This window comes from Bufo bufo, chromosome 6 (genome assembly GCF_905171765.1).
Source record: "Bufo bufo chromosome 6, aBufBuf1.1, whole genome shotgun sequence".
Lineage (NCBI taxonomy): Eukaryota > Metazoa > Chordata > Amphibia > Anura > Bufonidae > Bufo > Bufo bufo.
This window is the reverse complement of record NC_053394.1, coordinates 408,334,577-408,353,452: the sequence shown is the minus strand read 5'-3', so window position 1 is coordinate 408,353,452 and position 18,876 is coordinate 408,334,577. Positions and strand designations below refer to the sequence as shown.

Here is an 18,876-nt window from a genome sequence, read left to right as displayed (position 1 = left end):
TCGAGGCCATCCGAGCTTTTGAGGCCCTAAAGTCCGCCTTTGTGTCGGCTCCGATTCTGTCGCATCCCAACCCTGGGTTGCCCTTTGTCCTCGAGGTGGACGCGTCTGAGACGGGAGTAGGCGCCCTTCTGTCTCAGCGTAGAACACCAGAGGGTCCTCTGCTTCCTTGTGGGTTTTACTCCCGGAAACTGTCTTCCGCGGAGTGCAACTATCAGATTGGTGACAGGGAGTTATTGGCCATCGTGCAGGCCCTTAAAGAATGGAGGCACTTGCTCGAGGGTTCGGTGGTTCCGGTTCTCATCCTGACGGACCACAAGAATCTGACCTACCTTTCTGAGGCCAAGAGATTGACACCACGTCAGGCCAGATGGGCTCTGTTCTTGTCACGTTTTAATTACGTGGTCTCCTACCTACCCGGTTCCAAGAACATCAGGGCGGATGCCTTATCACGGCAGTACTCCGAGCTGTCCAGGGAGGAGTCGATTCCGACTTCGGTCATACCTCCGAATCAGATCCTGGCCGCCATTCGCACCAGCCTGACCTCTCCCCTGGGTGAGCAGATTTTGGCGGCTCAATCTGGTGCTCCCTCTGGGAGACCCAACGGCAGATGTTTTGTGCCTGAGGAGTTGCGCACTCGGTTGTTGCGAACCTACCATAACTCCAAGACCGCGGGGCATCCTGGAAAGAATCAGCTGTCCTGGGCTGTTTCACGTCTGTTCTGGTGGCCTTCCCTACGTTCCGACATCGCCGCATATGTAGCGGCATGCTCCGTTTGTGCCCAGAGTAAGTCCCCTCGGCACCTTCCGTTGGGCCTTCTGCAACCCATAGCCACCGGGGAGCGCCCATGGTCACACCTGGGGATGGATTTCATTGTGGACCTCCCTGCATCCCGAGGCCATACGGTCATTCTCATGATTGTGGATCGGTTTTCCAAAATGTGCCACTGTGTTCCTCTCAAGAAGTTACCCTCTGCACAAGAGTTGGCCACGATTTTTGCCAGGGAGGTCTTCCGGTTGCACGGTTTGCCTAAGGAGATTGTGTCGGATCGGGGGAGTCAGTTTGTGTCCAGGTTCTGGCGCGCCTTTTGCTCCCAGTTGGGGATTCATCTCTCCTTCTCCTCGGCCTACCACCCTCAGTCCAATGGGGCCGCAGAACGATCCAATCAGGCCTTGGAGCAATTCCTTCGTTGCTATGTCTCCGATCACCAAGACAATTGGGTTGACCTCCTGCCTTGGGCTGAGTTTGCCAGGAACACGGCGGTGAACTCTTCCTCTGGGACGTCTCCCTTCATGGCCAATTATGGGTTCCAACCTGCCGTGTTACCGGAGGTATTCTCTCCCCAGGATATTCCGGCTGTGGAGGATCACCTTTCCGTCCTACGTGCTTCTTGGGTACAGATCCAGAAGTCCCTTGAGGTCTCTGCGCAGCGCCAGAGATTCCAGGCTGATCGCAGACGAGCGCCTGCTCCTTCCTACCAGATCGGAGACCGTGTATGGTTGTCCACCCGCAACCTCAACCTTCGAGTGCCCACTCCCAAGCTGGCGCCTCGCTTTGTTGGTCCCTTCCGAGTGCTTCGCAGGGTAAACCCGGTAGCCTATGCCCTTGCGCTTCCTCCTGGCATGCGGATCTCCAACGTGTTTCATGTCTCCCTGTTGAAGCCACTGGTGTGTAATCGTTTCACTTCCTCGGTTCCTCGGCCTCGTCCGGTCCAAGTGGGCAATCGTGAGGAATATGAGGTGAGCAATATCCTGGACTCACGCCTGGTCCGCGGTCGGTTGCAGTTTTTGGTCCATTGGCGTGGTTATGGTCCAGAGGAGCGTTCCTGGGTTCCCTCCGCAGATGTCCATGCTCCTGCCTTGCTCCGAGCCTTCCACGCACGCTTCCCTCAGAAACCGTTTTGTGCTCCGCGGAGGAGGGGCCCTTGAGGGGGAGGTACTGTCATGGTCTTACCTGCTGCTGCTCTCCTTCGTTTGACATGTGCTGGCGGCCATCTTGGGTCCTGGGTTTCTTGTAGCCTTCCACCCTGCGGCTCCTCCTTCCCCTGGGAGGAGCTGGATGCCTAGCTCATATATATAGGAGGTCTGTGGCTTCAGTTCCTTGCTTGGTCCTCTTGTGTTCACATGCTTCTAAGACTGCTGCTGCTTCTGGTTCCTGATCCTGGCTTCGTCTGACTACCCTGCTGGTTCCTGATCCTGGCTTCGTCTGACTACCCTGCTGGTTCCTGATCCTGGCTTCGTCTGACTACCCTGCTGGTTCCTGATCCTGGCTTCGTCTGACTACCCTTCTGGTTCCTGACCTCTGGCTTCGCAAAGACTCTGCTCGGTTTCACCATCCGTTTGGACTTTTTGCTTTACAGCTTTATTTTCAATAAAGCCTTCTTATTTTCATTTATCTCTTGTTGTACGTCTGGTTCATGGTTCCGTGACATAGAGTCTCTCACACATGGCTTCCCCGTTTTAGGTTTACACATAGGACTCCGCCATTAGAGTCTCTCACGCATGGCTTCTCCGTTTTAGGTTTACACATAGGACTCCGCCATTAGAGTCTCTCACGCATGGCTTCTCCGTTTTAGGTTACACATATGACTCCGCCATTAGAGTCTCTCACGCATGGCTTCTCCGTTTTAGGTTACACATATGACTCCGCCATTAGAGTCTCTCACGCATGGCTTCTCCGTTTTAGGTTACACATATGACTCCGCCATTAGAGCCTCTCACGTATGGTTTCTCCGTTTTAGGTTACACATATGACTCCGCCATCTGAGTCTCTCACGCATGGCTTCTCCGTTTTAGTTTTACACATATGACTCCGCCATTAGAGTCCCTCACGCAGAGCTTCTCCGTTTTAGTTTTACACATATGACTCCGCCATTAGAGTCTCTCACGCATGGCTTCTCCGTTTTAGGTTTACACATATGACTCCGCCATTAGAGTCTCTCACGCATGGCTTCTCCGTTTTAGGTTTACACATATGACTCCGCCATTAGAGTCTCTCACGCATGGCTTCTCCGTTTTAGTTTTACACATATGACTCCGCCATTAGAGTCTCTCACGCATGGAGATTAAAAAAATAAATAAAAATTCCTCACCAGGCCCAGCTGCGCTGGGACTATTCTCCCATCTCACCATAGCTAAGAGACTGATGGCCAATTCCTTGGCCAGTAATACTCTGAGGGCTTACAAGACAGCTTGGCACCTGTTTCAGAGATATGAGAACACCTACCCGGCCGCTGGCCGGGGACCTATCACTCACCTATTGGGCTTTGTCGGGGTTTTTGCCACTCTCAATTAAACCTGTCCTATAGCATTGTGAACTATACATGGCAGGTATTCAGCACCATTGGTGCAGGCTACATCCGGACCTACCGTCACTCTTCTCCGCCCACCCGATCAAAGCGGCGTTGAAGGGTTTGCGCAAGATGTCTGTTGTGAAACGACATGGGCGTCAGCCATTTACCGGTAGCTTGTTCAGGCCGTGACAGGCAAACTGCAGGGGCAAACCGTTCGGGCCGCAGGTTAGCGCTCTGGTAGAAACAGCCTTGTACCTGGCTTTCCATGGATTCCTCAGGTCAGGCGAGCTCATGGGCACCAATACGCTGGCTGGGTGCCTGCGGAAAGGTCAGCTCATCCGGCGCGGGTCCATCTATGTCCTCACCTTGGCCTCGTCCAAGACGTCACGGCCGGGGCAACCAGTGGCGGTCAGATACTTTCCCACGGACAGCAGATGGTGTCCGGTGCAGGCCTTGGAGGCTTGGCTGCGTAGTATTTAGTCCAAGCGGCATGTTCTCCCGTACTCGAACTAGGCAATGCCCGGCTAACCACCGCGGCCTTTCTTACGTACTTTCAGGTTAGTTGACAGGTCCAGGGGTCGGTCCTCGCTGGATCACAGGACATTCCTTCCGCATGGGCGCGGCAGCGGCGGCGTCCATGCATAAGGTGCCAGTACATGTCATCAAACGGTTGGGTCGTCGCAGTTCCGTGTGTTCCATACGTAATATCCCGGATCCTTATACGAAATATCATTGGCTTTCGAGTTTTGGTCTGTAGTTTCTGTTATCAAGTTTTCTAACTCCTATGCATGGTTCTTTTGGCCCCTTTAGGCTACCCTTCGATAAGCAGTTCCGGCATAACTCTGCTGCTTCTAGGTTGGGGGGGTGGAGTATAGGCGTAGGTAGGGGACCCTCTCAGCATGAGCCGATCCGAGCACAAGTGGTAGGCAATTAAGAGTGCCGTATTTGTGTGAGGGGAGGCGGGGCGTTCACTATTTAAACCTGGCCCTCCTCCCCCCACTTGTCGGTTCGAAAGATTTCAACCCACCCAGGAGCCCTCCCTTCTTTCAGGTCTCATTATTGGGGTAGCCCCCTTTAGGCTACCCTTCGATAAGCAGTTCCGGCATAACTCTGCTGCTTCTAGGTTGGGGGGGTGGAGTATAGGCGTAGGTAGGGGACCCTCTCAGCATGAGCCGATCCGAGCACAAGTGAAAATAAGAAGGCTTTATTGAAAATAAAGCTGTAAAGCAAAAGTCCAAACGGATGGCGAAACCGAAGCAGAGTCTTTGCGAAGCCAGAGGTCAGGAACCAGAAGGGTAGTCAGACGAAGCCAGGATCAGGAACCAGCAGGGTAGTCGGACGAAACCAGGATCAGGAACCAGCAGGGTAGTCGGACGAAACCAGGATCAGGAACCAGAAGCAGTCTAGAAGCATGTGAACACAGGGGGACCAAGCAAGGAACTGAAGCCACAGACCTCCTATATATATGAGCTGGGCATCCAGCTCCTCCCAGTGGGAAGGAGGAGCCGCAGGGTGGGAGGCTACAAGAAACCCAGAAACCAAGATGGCCGCCAGCACATGTCAAACGAAGGAGAACAGCAAGAAGGTAAGACCATGACATACATGAACTTGGTTATGATGGCTCTGAGTGGACTACATCTGATCGACCTCTGTGAGAAAGGTCTGCTGGTCTTCCCTCCTAATCTTTTGAGTTGGTCATTGGCGGTGGTAAACTTGACATCCAGATGGGGGATCAAGCCACAGAGACCCTGTCATGGAGATGTGCTTGGGAACTGACTTGTAGGCAGTTCCCGTGGCACATCATAAAGGGGAAAGGTGTGAGAAATGGACAATTCTCATAATTTTTATTATCTATTTTCTATAACACGTGTGGCATTTTGATGCAATTCTGTGATTGTAAAGGCCGTTCCGTCTGAGCCTGTAGTTGGAATACGCATAAGGCTACTTTCACACCGGCGTTCTGGTTTCCGTTTGTGAGATCCATTCAGGGATCTCACAAGCGGTCCAAGACCGATCAGTTTTGCCCTTAATGCGTTCTGAATGCATTAAGATCCACTCAGAATGCATCAGTTTGGCTCCATTCCGCCTCCGTCCGTCTGACAAAACTGAGCCACACAATGTAAGTCAATGGGGAGGGATCCGTTTTCACTGACACAATCGAAAACTGATCCGTCCCCCATTGGCTGTCAATGGTGTTCAAGACGGATCTGTTTTGGCTATGTTAAAAATAATACAAATGGATCAGTTCTGAACGGATGCGTTTGTGTAGATCCATGACGGATCCGCACCAAACGCAATTGTGAAAGTAGCCTTATCCTTGGAGGAAATCAGTTTATCACCTGACTGTTTATTCTGAAATTTTATCAAGAAAGGAATCAAACTGAAGACATGTAATAGTGGGCTGAGAGGACAACCTTGCCTCACACCTGACATGATCCTGAAAGGATCTCCTAGGTGGTCATTAATCAGAGGCTGGCTTACTGTCTCCTTATAGAGAACCTGCAGGCAACCATTGTACAATACGTGCAGGAAGGCCATACTCCAACAACAACTGGTACAGATAGTCATGGTGGACTCTATCAAAGGCCTTACTCTAGTCCAGTGATGGCTAACCTCCGGCACTCCAGCTGTGGTGAAACTACGACTCCCAGCATGCTCCATTCATTTCTATGGAGTTTTAAGAACAGCCAAGCAAATGTACATCATGGGAGTCCTAGTTTTATCACATCTGGAGTACCGGATGTTAGCCACCACAGCTCTAATCTAAGCCTACAATATATGCTCCTACCTCATGCTGTTTCATGTACGTCATGGGTTCTTTCATCAGTGTTAATGTCTGACCTTTCATGCTACACGTCTGGTTACTAATGGTAAGTGATGATCAGATTATCTCCCACAACACACAGCCTATAAGATCTTGGCCAGGATTTTATAATCCATGTTCTACAGAGACAATGGACATCAGTATTTAATACATTTTAGATTTTCCTTCTTTGCTAGGAAAACAAGGACAGATTTATAGTGAGCAACGTCCCTGCAGTGAGCACCCGAGCATCATGAAGTGTTCTACTCGAGCAGCGGAGCACTTTGGTGTTCGATCAACACTAGGTCTGACCCTTTCTCATCTAATAGGCCTGTCATAAGCTTCCTGCTGACCCTGTTTCCGAGGACGTTTGCCATTCAGGGCTCTAAGAAAATCTAGGAACCACCCTTGTGGTGATGGCAGCAAGCTTGAAGCCTGAAGCTTGTCCTGAGGTACGGGAACCAGTATTCACACTTACTGACCCACCAGGTGAGTCCTCTCACAAGCCTTCTGGTCAGTCTGGGCCTGCCCCATAATGTCGTACACCAACCACGACAAGGCCTGCGCCTTTTTCTGGAAGAGCATGACATACTCGATGACCGACACCCCAGGCAGTGCTCCAGACAAAAAAAAATGACCTGGAGTCTTTGGCTTCTAAACTAAAAAATTTAGGAGCCAAATTAAATTTTTTAGTCGCCAAATTTAAAATGCATACAATTAAAAAAAAAAGGACTTTGAGAAGATGAGACGCAGGTGACAGTAGTGAGCCAGCACTACATATAGGAGAATACAGCACCACATGCCTCTCACATCCAGGGACATCTTCTGGGGGACAAGGTGACTAAAAATGGCGAATTGCGTGGTTTAGAGGTTTTTTTTTCTGTAATGGCCTTCACCGAGCGGAAATACTTTTTGGGACGTGGCGATATGTAATATGTTTATTCTTTATTGTTTGTAAATTTTATATGTAAAACTGGGAAGGGGGCCATTTAAACTTTTAGTATTTTGGTGTTTTTTTTGTTTTTTTAAACTTATTTAATAACCATTTCTTCCCTTAGGGACTAGAACCTGGATCTTTTCATCCCTTGTGCTATTCACCCTGATAGAGATCTATCAGGGTGACCAGGACCTCACACTCTCCCTGCTGCCCTGTGCACACAGCAGCAGGGAGCTGAACATGGCAGCCAGGGCTTCAGTAGCGTCCTGGCTGCCATGGTAACGATCTGAGCCCCAGCAGTGTAATCTGCCAGTGACACCAATCAAGAGGATGGGACCCTGTGGCCACCATATAACAATGGGGGGGGGGACTTGTGGCCACCATATAACAATGGGGGGGGGGACTTGTGGCCACCATATAACAATGGGAAGGGGGGGGGGGACTTGTGGCCACCATATAACAATGGGGGGGGACTTGTGGCCAGTGATAATGGGGGGGGGGGAAAGAGGATTTGGGGGGGCGCACTGCACCACCAATGAATGTAATTAAAGAGGACCTTTCGTGGGTCCAAAGAATATGAACTTAGTAGCAGGCTGCATAGAGCGGCGCCCAGGGATCTAAGTGCACTTACTATTATTCCTGGGCGCCGCTCTGTTCACCCGCTGTGGCCCCCGGTATTTTCATCATTCAGAGCAAGGAGGAGGAGACGCCAGTGTCTCTCCGTCTCCCTGACAGCAGCGCTGTCCAATCACAGCGCAGAGCTCAGAGCCAGGGAGAAAAAAAAACTCCCTCGCTCTGAGCTCTGATTGGACAGCGCTGCTGTCATGGAGACTGAGAGACACTGGCGTCTCCTCCTTGCTCTGAATGTTGAAAATACCGGGGGCCACAGCGGGTGAACGGAGCGGCGCCCACGAATAATAGTAAGTGCACTTAGATCCCTGGGCGCCGCTCTATGCAGCCTGCTACTAAGTTCATATTCTTTGGACCCATGAAAGGTCCTCTTTAACTCCTTTATACAATTGTCTGCAGCGGTATCACAGACCCGGCCTCAATAACAGGGCATGCGATCTGTGGCACCTGAGGGGTTAATTGCCGCATATCGCATGCCCTGTTATTGAGGCCGGGTGCCGGGTCTGTGATACCGCTGTCTATACTTATGTTTTACATTCATTGGTGGCGCAGTGGCGACAGCTCCTCCCCATTGGTGGTAGTGTCGGCCGCGTCACAGTGGAGAGGGAGGGACTCCTTTCTTCTCCACTGTGCTACTGAAGAAAACTTAGGCTGCGCAGGATCGCGGCGGTACAGTCGCAAATGGCGACAAGACTAAAAAGTCTTGTTGCCATCTGCAAATTTTAAGGCGCATTGGCGACCGTTTTGGTCGCCATCTGGAGCCCTGCCAGGGGTGGCTACGTCTCCCGTCCAGGCCTCTGTCTTAGCAGCCCCTGGGCCATCGGAATCTCATGCGCAACCCACAAAAACTCTGCCCTGAATAGGGATAGGGTACCATGCATTGTCGGTCCCTAGGCCACTCCTCCGGTGAGCCCTGCCGGACTATTTCCCGGCACAACCATCCTTGGTCCCAGACCGCTCTCTGGAGGTCTGAGTCCAAGGGAGGCCGTGCCACCTGCTCCGCAAGAGCTTTCAAGCTGGCGCTAGCCCCTAATGCCACCTGAAAACCCTGGTGGGACGTGGCCAGAATAGACGAGACTGCCATGTCCCCTGTCAGTTCTATTACCTGCTGGTCCCTAGGCCACTCGTCCGTTGAGCCCTGCTGGACCGTGACCCGGTACAGCCGTCCCTGGTCCCAGACCACCCGCTCAAGGTCTGAGTCTGAGGGAGGCTGTGCAGCCTGCTCCTTGAGAGCATTCAGGCTGGCATCAGCCAGTAACGCTGCCTGAAACTCCTGACTGGACATGGCCAGAATATACGAGACTGCCATGTCCTCCGTCAGGTCCTCGGGACTGGTCTCCTGGCCTCCATCTGACTCAGCAGCCACTTGGTCGGAGGGGGGAAAACCATCAGACCCCTGAGGAGCCCCTAGGGCCCCAGCATTCCCACTGCTCATGACATCAGCTATGGCCGCTGCCACCGCTGGTAGTGCCTGCTTCCCCTCGGCTTCCAACCAAGTCGCCAGTCCAGACGGACTAACCTGGCTCTCTGACATCCCAGTTGTGGAGGAATCTTGCACTGAGGCTTTAGCTGGGAGCCCTACTTCTCCTGGGACAGCCCTGACCTCATTTGCATCCTCCTCCGCAGCTGTCTGCCCTCTGCTTGCCCCTCAGTCACCACACCTGAGGACAACAGGTTCCAGCATGCTTGCTGGCCACACCCTGGGGCCTCAGCACAGCTAAAGTGAATGACCCCCTCCCCACTGAGGGGAGAGATACACATTACATCCCCCACCCCCACATCCCCATCAACGGATATGTTATGAACATTAACAGTATAAACAGGGGTGGACATTGCATCACATTCTGGGGGATCGGACCTCGAGGTGTCAGTGGCCACGTACTTAGACACAAGCCGCCCCAGGTCCATCCCCAGCAAAACACTGGCAGGGATATTTGAGGATACCCCCACCTCCCTCACCCCTCGACTGGCGCCCCAGTCCAAATAGACCTTGGCAAGAGGCAGCACCGGTTCTACTCCTCCAATCCCAGAGACAGTAAGGGATATCCCGGGCAATAAATCATGGGGTGCCAACAATTCAGGCCATACCATAGTCATCTCAGCGCCGGTGCCTCTAAGTCCCATGACCACGGCCTGGTCCACGGTGACCGGTTGAAAATTGTCAAGGGTCCTCCCACCACCCCCACAAAACACAGTGGGTGGCTTCTGGGTCGATGACTGGGATGGGTCCCTCAGGCGCTGGGGACACATGGCCTTCATATGTCCTGGCTGCTTACAGAGGTGGCAAAGTCGGTGTTCCCCCACCGACATGGAAAGTGAAGCTGGGGCCGGTGCCCACTTGGGCCTAGGGGCAGAGTGTGTCTTACCCCCTCTCCAGCTGACAGGTTTCCGGGCCTCTGAAGTCCCCTTGTTGGTGTACTCATCGGCCAGGGCTGCTGGAGTTGGAGCTCTTGTAGCTGGTGCTCGCGCTTGGCCTGCTTGCAACATTCTTGCTCGCGCCGCTCTGCAGCTGCCATGAGGATCTTGTAGGAAGCCTGGGCTCCGGCCTGGAAACGGTCTAGAGCAGCCTGTAGGAGAGCAGCCGAGCCTGCCTGGCTGAGGGGATGGGCAGGTGGAGTGCGGCCCACCACAGGCGTCACCGCCGGCAACTGGCTCCTTGGGGAGCTTTGGCTATGGTCCCCCTCGCCTTGAAAAAAGTCGCCTTCCACCTCCTCTTGGCCCCCTATCTGGACTGCGTCCTCCCCGCCACCGTTCCTAGCATCGGCCATCATCTTAGCCTTGCTTCTTGTCATACTGGCCATCATTGCCACGGATGATCACTGACACAGACTGCAACCTGATGCACACACACACCTTATTGTATTTGCACTCAGACTGTCTAGTATTGAGCTGATCTTAAGACTCCAGAAGCAAAAGCTACTGCTGGTAGTCTTCAGTGTCTGGGAGTATGGGTCCCACACTCACACACACTAGTATCTCGATCCCACCTTACTGCCACCAATATGTGACGAATACCGCACCTCACAGCCCCCTGACGCCAACTACGTCGAGCTCACGAGATACGGTATGGTCACTGGTTACCAAGACGTGATGTTACACCGTCCTGGGAGTATGTAATATCCGCTTGGTACAGTTTACACAGACTCCTCCTGTCCACACGGGCACAGAGAGGCAACAAGCTGAGGGAGCCTTTTCACTGTCCAAGTGAAACAGCGCTTCCTCAGCCTGGGAAGACTGCCACCAGCTTCTCGTGGGGTGAGAAACCAACCCGCAGTAGCGTATAACTAGGCCGAAACACAGAAGTGGGGATTCGTGATCGAGATACAAGACAGCACAAGATTAAATTATATATTTAATCGCCTTAAGGGCTCACTAGAAATAACACTATACACACAAAGAATATATACAGTGGTCTGAGGTTGCAAATACAGGTAGTATGGTACAAACAAGATTAAACAGAGCTAAAAGGCCAGTTTACCAGATGGAGTCCTTTGGGTTGAGGAATAATGGTTATGGTAGTCCTTGGCCCTCGTCACCTGGGAGGCAGTGATGTCAGCCGTTTCCAGGTCCCTTCCAAACACGTATGCAGTGTGACCCCCCTTCAGAAGACATGCCTGCTAGCTTGCGTGAGCCTTTTGACCTGTATCCGGACCCTCCCCTTTCCCGCCTTTGGGAAGGGTCACCCCCTCCCTGCTGGTCCGGGCAGCCCAACGACACACAAAACCATTTAGGGTTCATAGCTCCCAGACCAGATGGTCACAGGAAGATGGTTCTGTGACCAACGGACCCGCCTGGGTTCCGGCTATGAATAGAGTCCAAACCTGGTACCGATATTTGGTTTCTGTGGGGAGATATGTATATCTCCCCTCCCTGGCATCCTATTACCAAACCAAGAGCAGGAGCCTGACCGTCTTGGCCACAGGATCGCAAATATATAACTAACTTATGTATGTGATGCAGGGGCGATTCATAATTCCTTATGAATCGCCGGTTCCAATATGTCTGTGTAACAGTACAGCCTGGATCACAGCGGCTCCCTGTGACGATACGCTGACTTGCGCTCCAGCGTGGAACGCACCGGCCGTCTGCGATGATACGCTGGCTTGCGTTCCAGCGTGGAACGCAGCGATCGCCTGTGTTGTTACGCTGGCTTGCGCTCCAGCGTGGAACGCAGTGGCTGCTGGGCCCTCCTGTGACTCCGCCCACTTACCGTCCGGCCCTTAAATAGAAGACAGGTGCTAAGCAGGGTGTTCCACTAATGGAGTGCGCACCCTGCTAGCTCCATTGCATCTGAGGACTCTGTCCACATATCCAGACCTGGATCCCTAACAACATTGTGAAGGACTGCCTACCTTCTTGCCACTGGCTTCCCCACTGCTGGCTTCCTAGCCAGGACCAACTAACCGCAAGTATATGCCTGTTACCTGCTCTGATTAATGTCCTGGAACTCTGGGTGGGGTGGTTCCTGACTGGTGTGAGACGATACTCCCAAACCAACTCTGAACCTACTGCATACTATATACTAAACTGTGGACATGCTCTGAACCTACTGCATACTATATACTAAACTGTGGACATGTTATACTAACTCTGAACCTACTGCATACTATATACTAAACTGTGGACATGCTCTGAACCTACTGCATACTATATACTAAACTGTGGACATGCTATACTAACTCTGAACCTACTGCATACTATATACTAAACTGTGGACATGCTATACTAACTCTGAACCTACTGCATACTATATACTAAACTGTGGACATGTTCTGAACCTATGGCATACAATATACTAAACTGAGGACATGCTATATACTAACCCTGAACCTATTGCATACTAGATACTAACTCTGAACTGTGCACAAGCTTATACTAACTTGTGACTCCTGTAATACTGGGAGACCTTCCTCTCCAGCAGTAATACTAAATAGATGGATAGCGGTAAATGATTTTGTTACCCCAAACTCTCCGCCCAAGACTGAGAGAGACGCCTGGGGTACATACTGAGTAACCGCGAATCCCACAGCCAAGAACAAGGGCAGTGGGATAATAGTGCATGTCCATTGCTTCCGCAGTTGAGATCCTAACTGATCAACTAGGTGCGTTACAGTTTGATAGCTTCGATTGAAGTGGTGAATGACTTAGATTCCCTACAGAGTGTTTTTTCCTGTTCCATTAGCTGGGTTCCTAGCTGGCTGGAGTAGGTTCTATGTGTAAGCGAGTGGCTTGTTTGAAGCTAGGACTCCCACTGCTATCAGACAGCAGATGGCGGATTCCTGACACCTTCAAACAGAGAGCAGAAAGTGTGTTATAACCATTCTCATATGCGGCAAGAAATAAGGCGAGTTAAGCAGAAGCATAATACTGAACCTAATACTGAAAATAGATGTTCTCCTCTTCTTGAAACGGTTCAAATTTCATAGTGAAATATGGAATTCCCATGCAGTACTCAAAAATATATATATATAAAAATGCCCACATTATATATAAACAAGCGGCACTAAAGCACATTTTGTATCTCTTTATGAACAATCATAATTCTTCATAGCTACATCACATTCAGCTACCCCACATCAATAATTCCTCGCTAGGATCGCTCTTGAATTGAAGCTGGGTAACGGGCCGAGTACAAAAATCTGGCGCTAAGCTTCATTGGTGCGGCACGGAGCCACAACTATATACACAAATCCACCCCAGCCTGAATTTACTTCGTAAGGCTGGGAGGAGCTTTATTGGCCGGTGACCCATGATGTCTGCTGTGAGTCCAGCTTCACCGATCTAGGTCAGGAAGGGAGAGAGGTCCCAACAGTTCCTACCAGAATGGACACCTGCAAAAAAAAAAAATATACAGTGTTAATAAAAACTCAAATGTACCATTAATATTACAAAAGTCATTGGGTTCTGGAGTAACTGGGATTTTTTGCTGCTGGGATAGGGATTTTAAGCTGATTAGTTTCACAATATATCTTGCTTAGGATCGGCGCTCAGAGTTTTCTGATATAGAGCTCCAATTCCCCCTGCTCTCCTTCATACTATCATAGAGTTCAGTGATACAATTCTGGCTGCTTGTATCCACCACTAGGTGGGGGTTACATCATATGGATTTACACAATTCACAGTGAGCTCCCCCTAGTGGTGACAGCTGAAAGTCACAAATTGAGATCAGAACAAGAGCGTTCCATCCCGTGTAGAGATATATTATGAAATTAATTACCAAAGAATTTCTGACGTGAAAACTAAATGATGGCCAAAGTTAAAATGACACTAATTATTTCCTAGTGGAGGTACTTTTCAATGTTTAATTAATACGAGATAAGACTTACCATCCAATATAACACTGACAAAGGTTTTCATGGGCGGTAGCTTGTTTAATTAACAGTTCTACCTGTGTAACCACATCCAGAGTCTCTTCATCAGAAAAGTCTCGTCCTTAGAAAGAAGAGCACCTTAGTTATCAGTAATATAAAAATATAGGTACACCCCCAAGCGTGTCACCTGCACAGAAATGATCAGCCTCCCACTGTCAAACATCAATGGACTCCTTTGGGGGGAGAGGGGACATAACAACCCCAGTCTTCTCATCAGTGCCTCTGACCTATCCGTCTTTCTATGAATTTACCTGTTAGCTTATCTCGAACCCTGTTCATAATCTGAATGGCTTTCTTATTCAGTGCTTCAGGCTGCACTAAACCATCACCAACTGCAAGGAAGTGAGAACAGCATTATTACAATACCAAATAGCACATTAGCAGCTTATATGGGAATATTCTGTCATTTTTTGTTTTACAAAAAACAGGTGAATGGTTTTCCGGATATCATTATTGAAGTCACTCCATGTATTCTACTTCCTGTCCTGGTTCTTTAATTTCCTCTTTGGATTTTTAGCACGGCTGAACTTTCTCAATTCAACCATCACTGCAACTAGAGAGAGCCCCCGGCAGTGACTCCATTAGAGCTTCACACCTTACACTGATAAGTAGAATGCTTTTTCTGTGGGCATCTTTAGTAGTGTTGAGTGAAGCGTGAGTCGGATGCTATATTCAGTATTAGAATGTATTGGCTCGGATGAGCCAAAGTTAGTTATTCACAAAGTCGCGTGTGACTTTGTTGAATAACTTCGGTAGCTGATTTTTAAAGGGAACCCGTCATCAACTTTCTGCTGACTTGGTGGATGGAAGCTGATATGAGCGGTCGCACTTAACTGAGCTCCGGACCCAATACCCTAACTTTAAGCTAATCCTGTAATTTATCTGCCGCAAAAATTACATTCAGATCAGGCAGGAGGTCGGGAAAGACCCGCAGTGCGACCATGGCCTGTAATAGAGCGCAGTCGGGCGCTGACCAGCTCCGAGAGTTTGCCAGCGTGGAAGATCAAGATGGCGCGGGCTCCTGCTTACCACCCCCGGATGGGATAAGGGATGGCCCTGCACATGAAGAAGCGGAGTGTGCAGCCACTGAGCCGTCCTTAAAACAGGTCACCGAGGGGGGCGCATGCGCGAGGCTCACGAGGAAGACATGCTTTAGTGAGCTCCGCACCACTAGCCGATTCAACCCTTACTTTAGCGCCTGATCCAGGCGACACTGAGCCTAAAAGCACATCCAAAGGACCCCGAAGATGACCCGCACCAAGGGGAAGTCAAGATTACCGGATACACCCGCTCCTTCGCAGACCTTACCGGAACTTTTCCGGCAGACCAGACAAACTGTCATGGCGGACACCGCTGCAGAATCAGCTAGCCCTGCCTCCTCGTCTGATGGCGGGCCCGTGCCGGACATTGCTGATCGCTGCACAGGCCAAGAAGACCTGTACAAGAATATAGCAGCCCTGTTCCGTTCGGAGTTGTCTCAGAGTTTTCCCGCCAGATTCAGGATCTAGGGAACAGAGTCTCTGAGCTGGAGACACGTACTGACGACATCTCGGATGCCTTAGGCCACGACAGGGATGACATTAACCACCTCAGCCCCCATAGCTTAAACACCCTTAATGACCAGGCCACTATTTACACTTCTGACCTACACTACTTTCACCGTTTATTGCTCGGTCACACAACTTACCACCCAAATGAATTTGACCTCCTTTTCTTCTCACTAATAGAGCTTTCATTTGGTGGTATTTCATTGCTGCTGACATTTTAACTTTTTTTGTTATTAATAGAAATTTACCGAAATTTTTGCAAAAAAATGACATTTTTCACTTTCAGTTGTATTTTTTTTTTTTTAAAACTACATTTCTATATAAATTTTTCTCTAAATTTATTGTTCTACATGTCTTTGATAAAAAAAAAATGTTTGGGTAAAAAAAAAATGGTTTGGGTAAAAGTTATAGCGTTTACAAACTATGGTACAAAAATGTGAATTTCCGCATTTTGAAGCAGCTCTGACTTTCTGAGCACCTGTCATGTTTCCTGAGGTTCTACAATGCCCAGACAGTAGAAACACCCCACAAATGACCCCATTTTGGAAAGTAGACACCCTAAGGTATTCACTGATGGGTATAGTGAGTTCATGGAAGTTTTTATTTTTTGTCACAAGTTAGCAGAAAATGATTATTTTTAATTTTTTTTCCCTTACAAAGTCTCATATTCTACTAACTTGTGACAAAAAATAAAAACTTCCATGAACTCACTATGCCCATCACGAAATACCTTGGGGTGTCTTCTTTCCAAAATTGGGTCACTTGTGGGGTAGTTATACTGCCCTGGCATTTTAGGGGCCCTAATGCGTGAGAAGAAGTCTGGAATCCAAATGTGTAAAAAATGCCCTGTGAAATCCTAAAAGTACTCATTGGAATTTGGGCCCCTTTGCAAAAAAGTGTCACACATGTGGTATTGCCATACTCAGAAGACGTAGGGCAATGTGTTTTGGGGTGTATTTTTACATATACCCATGCTGGGTGAGAGAAATATCTCTCTAAAAGTCAACTTTTCCCATTTTTTTATACAAAGTTGTCATTATAGAGAGTTATTTCTCTCACCCAGCATTGGTAGATGTAAAAAGACACCCCAAAACATATTGCCCTACTCCTGAGTACAGCGATACCACATGTGTGACACTTTTTTGCAGCCTAGGTGCGCAAAGGGGCCCAAATTCCAATAAGTATCTTTTCGGAGGGCATTTGGATTCCAGACTTTTTCTCACGCTTTAGGGCCCCTAAAATGCCAGGGCAGTATAAATACCCCACATGTGACCCCATTTTGGAAAGAAGACACCCCAAGGTATTCCATGAGGGGCATGGCGAGTTCATAGAAGTTGTTTTTTTTTGGCACAAGTTAGCGGAAATAGATTTATTTATTTTTTTCTCACAAAGTCTCCCTTTCCACTAACTTGTGACAAAAAATAAAATTTTACATGAACTCGCCATGCCCCTCACAAAATACCTTGGGGTGTCTTCTTTCCAAAATGGGGTCACATGTGGGGTATTTATACTGCACTGGCATTTTAGGGGCCCTAAAGCGTGAGAAGTCTGGAATATAAATGTCTAAAAAATGTTACGCATTTGGATTCCGTGAGGGGTATGGTGAGTTCATGTGAGATTTTATTTTTTGTCACAAGTTAGTGGAATATGAGACTTTGTAAGAAAGAAAAAAAATTTAAAAAAATTTGAAAATTTCCGCTAACTTGTGCCCAAAAAATTTCTGAATGGAGCCTTACAGGGGGGTGATCAATGACAGGGGGGTGATCAGGGAGTCTATATGGGGTGATCACCACCCTGTCATTGATCACCCCCCTGTAAGGCTCCATTCAGAGGTCCGGATGTGTTTTGCAGATCCGATCCATGGATCCGTGGATCCGCAAAACACATACGACCTCTGAATGGAGCCAGCCTTACAAGGGGGACACTACTAGACGTACCCAAAATCCCTGGGTTCAATGGGCACAACATTCATGCTATACCAGCTTGTCAAGGGGAGTGTCTTTGCTGGTGCACAAATCCCTTAGGTGGGAAATGGAGGCCTGTCAGATAGATCCGGCTGGGAGATTTGTGTTCATAGCTGCATACATCAACTGTATACTATATGTTATACTAGGTATATACATTCCACCGCCTTTCTCCTTACAGATTGTTCAGCAGGCAGTGAGATTTGCAGCCTCATATCCATCGGCCCGTGCAGTAAGTCTTGGTGACTTTAATATGACCTTAGACAAGAACTTAGACAGACACCACTTGGCTGAGGCTTCTGATAATCGCCCTAGTAATAAGACTTCTCTAGCCGCATTACTGGGAGAGGTAGGATGGATAGATATGTGGCGCCTTAAATACCCTGATACCAGACAGTACTCATGTCACTCAACTAGCCATAATACACTATCACGAATAGACTATGCTTTTGGTAACTCAGCTATGTGCTCCCTGACGTACAGTATAGAGTACGGACCAAGGGGCATTTCTGATCATTCGCCGATACAGCTAGTGTTGAGACTGGGAGGGGATGTGATCAGACGCTCAACACGGATCAACCCTTTTTGGTTGTCCCTGTTTGGACCTTCTGATCTCATTCCTGACCAATTGAAGGTTTTTATGGAAGGGCATGTAGAGGTTACGGACTATACGTTACTTTGGGAAACTATGAAGGCATACCTTAGGGGATGCCTGAGATCTACTAGATCATTTATTAAAAAGTCAGCAGCTAGACAGGAGGAAAGGCTGGTAGCAGAATGTTCTAGATTAGAAGCAGCATATGTCGCTGATCCCAATGACTTGAATAGAGAGTCTTGGTTAACATTAGGGAGTCAGTATTTGACCCTACTCAAAGAAAAGGCCCTAAGGAAAATGTTCTTTACAAAACAAACATATTTTGAATTGGGCAACCAATCTAGTAAATTGCTTGCTCACATCGTCAGACAGAATAAGGCATCCCCAACAGTATTACGCATCAAAGCCTTGGATGGTCAGATATTATCAGACCCGGAAACTATAGCGGGTAGATTTCAAGAGTACTATAAAGACTTATATGAGACCAAAGTAAATTATGGGACGGATGACGTCATGCAGTATCTTGAAGACCTGGAATTCCCTACATTAGCACAGGAGGCAATAGATAGTTTAGAAGCCCCTATAACCACTCTGGAACTAGAAGATGCTATAGCACAGCTGGCTAGGGGTAAATCTCCTGGTCCAGATGGACTACTTCTAGAGGTTTACGTCAAATATGCTACTCACATCAACCCATTGCTGATTCGCATGTATGAGGACGCATTCCAAAAAAGATGTTT

General features: G+C 49.0%; 1 protein-coding gene across 1 annotated transcript in view; it reads right to left on the bottom strand.

Annotated features, from left to right (window-relative positions):
- Positions 1-13,390: 13,390 nt before the first annotated feature.
- Positions 13,391-18,876, bottom strand: part of LOC121004454 (serine/threonine-protein kinase mTOR-like) — a 166,647-nt gene continuing 161,161 nt past the window's right edge. Inside the window, exons 47-50 of the mRNA XM_040436677.1 lie at positions 14,282-14,362; positions 13,986-14,091; positions 13,473-13,490; positions 13,391-13,442 (exon numbers count right to left, since the gene is read on the bottom strand). Coding sequence (XP_040292611.1) covers positions 13,475-13,490; positions 13,986-14,091; positions 14,282-14,362 — 203 coding nt within the window. The 3' untranslated portion in view covers positions 13,391-13,442; positions 13,473-13,474. The remainder of the gene's footprint in view (positions 13,443-13,472; positions 13,491-13,985; positions 14,092-14,281; positions 14,363-18,876) is intronic.